Source organism: Metarhizium brunneum, chromosome 3, assembly GCF_013426205.1.
Source record: "Metarhizium brunneum chromosome 3, complete sequence".
NCBI lineage: Eukaryota > Fungi > Ascomycota > Sordariomycetes > Hypocreales > Clavicipitaceae > Metarhizium > Metarhizium brunneum.
In genome coordinates this window covers 1,981,719-1,990,316 of record NC_089424.1, presented here as the reverse complement: position 1 = coordinate 1,990,316, position 8,598 = coordinate 1,981,719, and the positions used below count along the sequence as shown (strand labels likewise).

The window sequence follows — 8,598 nt, the reverse complement described above, 5'->3', positions numbered from 1 at the left end:
GTGGCCGCATCGTCAGTCAGGCTGTGTTCGGCACCAACTGCGATGCAATCACGGAGCCAAGCGAACACCAAGTCATCTGAAAAGCATACTGGGGTCGTTTCAAAAGAACCAATAGATGAGGGCTGAAAGAAGTCACAAACCTCGCAGTCTTGCCTCTTGAGCTTGCGGCATACACGAATCATGGACAAATCACCCGCATCCTTGTTAGCATTGCTATCATTGGAGCATAGATTTGGTTCCATTGTCTGCCTAGAGCGACTAGGTTGCTAGCTATTGTAGTACATGCCCGAATTCCTGCAAACACTACCCCCTGTTTCTCTCCTTGCGGATGACATCTTGCCTCCCCCAATGGTCGCGTGCTTGCCCAGCTTTCGAGCACTCCAAAAATAGCCCATCGTTCATCTGCCGCTAGTGTCTTGTGAAAGTCAAAGGAGCGTAGCTAGGAAAATCTGCAAAAAGCAATAGCAAAAAAATAGGTGAGACGTAGCCCGCGTGAGCAGGTTTTCGCCAGAAAACATGTTGGCCAATAGGATTAAAAGCAGCATCAACGAAAGACTGAGAATTAGAATCAAGGATGATCTACCAGTGCTCTGGAAACTGGCACATTGCTAGCGTAAGTCAAATGCAACATGTACTAGTTTGTCGAATAGAAGCTGCGAGCACCGGCAAAAAATGAAAATGAAAAACAGAAAACAAAGAAGTGTAATAAAAAGAGGGAAATGAGAAGATAGCAATGTCCATTGTGTCTAATGAATGTCCTTGTCGTGATTTGATGGCGCAAAGATCCATTACACATTGACAAGGTTGCATCCTGTTTTCCATGTTGCCAAATAGACATCTAAAGCTTGTATTGTACCTTTTCGTCCGGTTCGTGCTTGCTGAAGATGCAGCCTCAGAAATTTGTGCCGATATACCACATAGCCAGTCCTTACTTGGCCTTGGGGGGATTGGAGCAATTGGGACGATTGCAATATCCATGCCACCTTTGAGCGCCTTGGTCAATAATCTTCGAGCAACCGCAGGTTGGCTTCTGATCCATCCTCTGAGTGGCGCAACCACATGAAGTCCAGGACTCAGAGGTTACCCAGAGACACATTTTGGTAGACTTGGGGCAGACTTGGTAGTGGATATTTGACAAAGGCTAAATAGAAATGATGTAGATCTTTTGAGGAAAAGACCAAGAGATTGGTTTTCTTTGGAGTCTTTCAAGTTGAACGTCGGCCAGCAGAAAAGATATGAGGAGACGGTTGGAGCTGATTTGGTAGGAAAGTCTGGTGCTCTAGAGTGTTTATGATGAGAGTGTTTTTGAGGTGAGTAGTGAAGATAATCCAAGAAGATTTCGACGAGCACTCCAGACTTTATATACCCAGTATGATGTAAGCCAGGCTGTCCTGTTGTAACCAAAGCGGCAGCGCTATTTGTCAACTTGGAAGCAAGCCCTTGACCAGGTTTATCTTTGGGCCACCAACCAAGAGTCCAGAGGCACGAGATAGAATTTTCTACTTTACCGGAAGAGATGAAGTGTATGCGACTGTCAGTTGGGCGTCCAGGCTACTCGACATTCGCCTCTTTAGCTGGGCGATGCTGTTAGGAGTACGTGATGAAGCCGGGCAAGGGAGATGTTGCCGCGTTCTGTTAGCTGTAAGAACTCTGTGTCTCTGAGTTGTCAGTCCTGGTGAAGCGGTTGGCTGGAAACAATGCCTGTGCAGGAGAATGGGGGTGAGTAAGAGGCCGGGTGTAAGTATGTGCAACGGTATTGCATAAGTCCGGGGAAAGATATGGAGGAGAGGTGACTACAAAGATTTGGTAGGCTGGAATATCGTGTTGGTTACATGAGTTCCAATTCATCGTAAGGGGCCTGGTGATCGTGAAGGAAGAAAAGAGCAGAGTAGACGGGCGAGAGATTATGCAAGACCAACACAAGCAGCAAGTCCGTATCCATATGACCAGGGACCATGTAGTCCACGCGGGCGTGGATAATGGAACTGTAGCCAGAAGCGGCAGAACAAGAGGTGACAGTGAAAGCAGTGTGCTTCAAAAGATTGCCTGCATCAAGGGGCGTGCAATGGGTAATGAGAGGGGGCCGAATACGTCTCGTACATTCGAGATGCAAGCCAACATGTCCACGTCTGCCGAGTGGCAGCCGAGCTACATTTTTCCATTGGAAAGGGTATAGATGCAGCCCAGGGCCGACCAATTCGAGGCAGAGGCGCAAGGGTAGGCTAACGCAGAGACTTGGGGCGGACGGGCCGGGGCATTTCGAAGACAAAGATGTTCGAGGCAGAAGAGAGAATGGAGTACTCCGTAGTGTAACTTGGCCAATCTGGCGCGAAAGCACAAGCGCACATTCAGGTTCCACCGGCACACGAGCGAGTATGTACAGACAGCGGAGGTACTTTCAAACAGGTACCCGGCTGACAGCCACGGCTGGAAAGCCCAGAGCTCGAAGCTTGACGTCGACAAGACTGGCCGTGGCCGCCAACCAACCAGGCACTCAGGAGTCGGGAAACGAACTCGCATTGGCAGGCTGCAGCCATGTCGATTGCAGTCGAAATGGAGGGCCGAGCTAGGCGACGAAGGGGGGGCGTGGGACGGGCACGCGGTGCGGCCTATTGCACCAGGGGTTGGGGTTGGCTTGTTGGCGGCCAGAAAGACTGCAGAACAAACAGGCACAGACAGTTCTTGTAGCTCGGGGGGCCATGCCATGCTCGGATCGAAGGAGCATCATGGTAGTTCTTGATGGATGCGCCGGTCGAACATGTATGCGAACGTTGCACAAGCCTTTCTGCAGGGCAAGAAGCAAACAATACTGCGCGTGGTTGACGAGAGTGTCTCAGCTGCTGCTTCTGCCTTTCAGCTTGGTGCTTGTTCGTCCCAGGGCCCTGCCGGCTTGGGGCATGTTTGCGACGTATAATATCATCCTGCCATCAAATGACTTTTCTCAGCCCAACTCTTCAAGGACGACTGCAGCAAGCACCGGACTCACCGAGCTCAAGTCTCGAGTTACCAAAGCAAAGTCCCATGCTCCATGGGACAGCGTAGCACAGGAGGTCTATGTCGTGAGCGCAAGGAGATTCGATAGACCGAAGTCGAATAATAAATATAGTCACAGATTGCGTCAGAAACACGGCTGTAAATGAGACCGAGTTGAAAATACCAACATTGAAGGCTGAAGGAGCAATAAAATGCAACATTGAATGCAAAGTACTTGCTTCAGGTATTCGCCGGCATTTTCCTAGGATGAGCGCAACCGGTTGCACCTGCTACATTGTGCGCTGTGCTGTTTTCCCCAGTACCTACCCTACGCTTCTTTGCACGCGGCATCTTTATGGCGGAATGCATAAAACTGGCAATATCCAGGGAGCTGCACAACTTGCGCACAAATTGACATCAGACGGAAGCCGCAAGGGCCACAAAAATTCTTAGATGTATTGGTGTTCGCGTGTTCGGTCAAAAAGGGCGTCGAACAATGGAACTGTCAACCCATCAGCAAATTGTGAGGGGATACACAGGTCTCACTTTCGAGATGTACACGACAGCTATTTGGCCCCCCGGTCAGCGATTACCAACGCTCTCGACTATGTACAAGCCACGACCTGAGCTTCGAGAAAAAGGGTGGACGGAGAATCTTGAGCAGCATCCTTTCCTCAATTTGTACCCCCAAACACTCCTCAGAGTCCTTACCCTACTGAAGCATGCCAAATTGCCAATAGGGAGGGACCGCGCGCTGCCACGGCCATCGATTGCTATGCTATTTTCCCTAAGAGGTCGCAGTGAGGTCAGAATTTAATGGCTCTGCCACGGATCCCAGTCAAGTAGGTGAAGCAAGGGTGCCGACTATCACCATGCTCTTTTGGGCTGTTTTCGCTACTCAATGCACAGATGACAAGTGCAATCCAGCTGAGGAAGCTAGAGTGGAGACGGGCTGCGTAATATCATGAAAATCACTGGTCGTTTGATCTTTGTCAACACGCAGTTGAGGCACCCAGCTGCTTAAATGACCAGGGCTTGGGCTAGCTACGAGGTTTACGGCGATGTCGACAAGGGCTACAGCAGTTCCACGCAATGCAACAGGCAAGATACCAAGTACCAGACCCCATGAAAAGCAAGACACTGACCCGACACAAGGTACATGCTCCTGGCTGTTCTGCAGATTGACCAAATCCGCGTTTCACGCAAGGAGCAGCCCGTTTGGCTAGCTGACTCTTATCAAAAATTCGGCCAAAGAGTAATGCGCCCACCCTTTCGATAGATCTGCTTGAAAACGCGACGTAACTGAACGGCAACTCTATCGAAACTCAACTTGATCTGTTGACATATATCGCGGAAATGTGAACATCAAGGTTGGATGCAGGTGTCTAGTCTCCTCCACTACGAACATACGTATATGCAGCCCAATCACCTTCAAAAATGCGTTTCTTGGCGACAATTCAGCCTGCGGCTCGGCAAACCTGTCGATCAGACCATTCAATATGCATATGCGAAATCAGCTACATAGTCAATGTCATGACGTGTTGGCAACTTGGCAGGGCAGCTGGTGAAGCCGACATACGGGCAAATCTTTCGTCCAGTAAAGCTTGGCCCCATACAGAAAGAATGCTGGTCTTTCCTCACCGTCACCAGAATTAGGCGCCTGGTGCAACAGCTGCTGCATGTGCCACCACTATACCACATCCGCCGTAGCCACACTCAATGGTTACAAGCATAGGATGAACACGGTTTGAGACGACGGGCCTGCTATAATTGGACCAGGGTACATGTATGCAAGGCGTGTCCTAGAATGCAATAGACAAGCGCCGAGCTCAATCAACAAAACTCAGCATTATCTGGATGAAGAGCCAAACGCGACAGACGAGCACAAGCGACCTGCAGATTTGAATCATCCACAAGTCTATTGCCCCGTTGATGGACCCGTGCAACTGCAAGTAAGCGACCAAAAGAGAAGACTCCATATTACTGATTTACAGCAAGATATATGTCTGTAATCATGTCCATAGCCGGCAACTCATCAAGGCTGAACAACAGACAGGACGCGACCGAAGCATGCTGCAAAAGGACTTGCTATCTCCTCGTGGCAGTATAAATTACTCGGCGGGCTTACTCTTTTTGCTAGGTGCGCTCACGCACTACCAGGTACCTAGATATTAGGCTATATTATAATACAAGTAAATATATTATAATATAAGTAAATATATTATAATATAAGTAAATATATTATAATATAAGTAAATATATTATAATATAAGTAAATATATTATAATATAAGTAAATATATTATAATATAAGTAAATATATTATAATATAAGTAAATATATTATAATATAAGTAAATATATTTTAATATAAATAAATATATTTTAATATAAGTAAATATATTTTAATATAAATTATTTCTTAAAAATATATAAAAAAAGTTTTAATATAATATATACTTACCTAGTAAAAGGGGTGAGCACACCTAGCAAAAAGAGTAAGCCCGCCGAGCAATTCACGTGGCAGTGGTCATGGCTCTATCTGGAAAGCGGAGTTTGTTCCGTCCATGTTGGGCCTTCTTTCTCTTCGTACCTTTGGCTCACTGTCCACCTCGGTCAACTCAAATGACTTGATCAATACTTGATATCTAGACATTGGGCATACGCATCCCCACTGCCAGCGACACTTCCCGACAACGTTATGGTGTGATAAAGCTACCGTGACAAGACACAGCATATGGTATTGGGCTTGCACCACCATTTGGAGCCCAGAGGGGTTCCGTGCATATTCGACAAGTTGATGGGCGCTTACAAGCAAACTATGGCTGGCTGGCGAGCTAACATTGGCTGAGACCGCTCCTCTGCCCAGAAAACAGCATGCCGTTGGCTTTGCTCTGCTTTGAAGACAATAATGCTAATGCTAATTAATGCAGGGCCGGTCCGTCAAGCGCTCGGTGCTTCGCCTGTCACCCAAACAAACCATGACCCCAGAGTCCATCGAAAGCCGGCGCTCGGTGAATTGAGGGCATTTTCCCGGACTTGACAAGACCGAAATCGCGTCTATACCGACTAGGGCTGACGGCTATTGGCTATTGATCGTCATTCTATGTCATGCATGGAAGTGGACCAGTATAACATGGGAGCTGGTGTGACAGTCAAAGCCAAGACCGCAGCAAGATGCCCTGCATGGTGGTTCTTTCGTGGAGGCGGCCAACTCCAAATCCCAGCCTTTCGCATATTTACACAAGTCCCCGCGGCTGTGAAAGACTGTTGCTCTACTTCAGGCGCGGTGACACGGATAAACGCTTCAGTTCAACCACTCAGTAAGAACCCCGTGACGACGTAGGACGCAGCCACCCGGGCGTTGAAGAGACAGCCGCGGCGCGGCGCAGGTTTGGCGCTGCTGCTAGAAGTTCATGGCCTGGATGATCATGCGCTACATTTGTCACTGCCCAACAACACGTTATACACTTGCGTTTACATGGGAGTCTGGCAGGGATTGGGGGGTCTCCTCCCCTTACCCAACTTGGTCAATGGCCCAGTGCATTGCGCATGGATTCATGGATTGCTCGGGTGAATGTGAGATCTGAACGAAGCCAGCAAATCTGCAATCCATGCCGGTGTAGAAGGCACGCACTTTGATCCGCCTTCTCCTGAGAAAACCTTGAAAGCCTACGAAAAAAAAGTCGGGAGTATTCGTTTATTCTTCTTGCTATGGCCTTCATTATCTATAGATTGAGTGGTGCTTTGGGGTTAGAAGTTAGAACCAAACTGATTTTCTCACAACTTATTGGGGGAGGAGGGGTGATATATGAGGCCCGGACCTCGTTGAAACCCAAGACATGTCAAAGGTATAGTGGGCGCCGAATTTTGCTTATGCGGCTCAATCTTTGCATACTTGACACTTTCCCTTCCAAACATCGAGCCCGCGGGTCACGTCCGTGTTATCGACGGGTGTACATGCAGCTCCTAGCCAGACATGCGACCGCCTCTTCCCGCGCACACCATGGACACTAAAATCAAGGCACGAAATGGATGAGGGCTCAATGCGAGATATTTGGGCCGCTTCTAGCTGCAGATATGCGAACCTTCCCGAGTCCGATGGTCTTCAAGGATGGCACCTCACTTCCGAGTTCTTGGTGTAGAACATGTGTCGATCCGATGCGCTGGACTCTTGTCTGTCCAACAAGCTGACACAGGCACATTGTGCAAAAGTCAAGTGATCTCTACAGATTAACGGCATATTATCTAGGAACTCAGTATGGTGCACTGATAACTGCACATAAAGTTAAAGGCAGCAAGGCAGTTGGACAAAGGTGTAGTTCGTTACTCTCAGTTACTTATAGAACTCCCATGAAGCGGACTGAGTGCTCTGAGAGACAAATTCACCTGTCGACGTTGCCACTGCGAGACAGCTCGGCCATCTAGTTGGCGCTACATTCTTCTGTCTGGGGATGCAACTATTGATTCAGCCACGTGAGTTGGATCACCTTGGCCTACTCTTGGACCCCGCCGGTTCCAGAAAAATGGAAACGCTGGTACAATCAAGTTGTAAAAACCAAGTGATGAAGCGCGACATGCTAGGATCCCGGCATCGAAAGCGGCACCGGCGTTAGCAAGATGGATGACGGTCCACGGATGTGACGCCGGTTATGGCGCCGTGAACGAGCCAATCAAAACACACCATAAGCGCCGTTATTGCTGCACTTGGCAAGTCATGGACTCATGGTCCACTGTCTTGACTCTTCGGCGGGCTTGTAAGTTATTAGTTGACAGGGATGCTCTTTGCTTCGTCCAACAACCCATTCGGACAGCCACACGTCACGAAGCAAGGACAAAGAGCGGCTTGAACAGCGTGAATGAGGGCCAAGGGGCGTGTTGACAGGTGCCATTTGGCACACAGGCTTGCATGGCTAGCTCCAAATGGCTGATGACCTAGTTACTGCATTGACGACGCAAGCTCCGAGTCTCCGAGACATTCAACCAACACGCATCGGCCTCGAGCGTGTTTATCTAGTACGGGACAACTCGCGCAGCTGGGAGCTGATAGATGGTTCACAGAGAATAGATGCATATCATACGACCTGCAGGCCGGTCACATCAATCACCAACATTGTGGATAACTGTCTCCGGGAAAGCCAAAACCAACTGCCTCCCGTCGTGTCCATTGCCAGATCCGGGTCGCCTACATGCCTGGTAAAGGCAAGGCCTCCCGCCATAGACGAACCTGTGTGTCAGTTATTTTCAACCCAAGACAGAGTTTACTTCATTTCCCGCTCATGAACCCCGAAGGACATTATCACAGCACCAGGGCACGCATCCTGGGACTCTTGCGGCTCGAGAATATCTACCCCCAAGTTGCCCATCACCAATAGACAGTTTACCGGCTGTCTCTACTCAGTCCAGGAGATACACCAACATGTTGGGGTCAAGCAATAGACTCACTGTCTTCGGTCGAAGGATGTTGGGTGTAAAACACCATAGAGCTGCGAAGCGCGAAACACTTTCCTCGTGAGTTTTTGTGCAACCAGTACCGTGTCTAGGAAAGCAGAAGTACTAGCTAATCGTTGAAACAAGAAACACGAATCATACGGAATCTACTAGCATTGATACGCACGGATTGGTCA

General features: G+C 48.8%; 1 protein-coding gene across 1 annotated transcript; it reads left to right on the top strand.

Moving 5' to 3' along the window:
* Positions 1–1,942: 1,942 nt before the first annotated feature.
* On the top strand, positions 1,943–2,176 carry G6M90_00g058650 (uncharacterized protein; the record flags this gene model as incomplete). The annotated part of the gene is made up of 1 exon (XM_066130669.1): positions 1,943–2,176. The coding sequence occupies one exon, from the start codon at positions 1,943–1,945 to the stop codon at positions 2,174–2,176; it is 234 nt and encodes a 77-aa protein (XP_065986642.1).
* Positions 2,177–8,598: the final 6,422 nt, after the last annotated feature.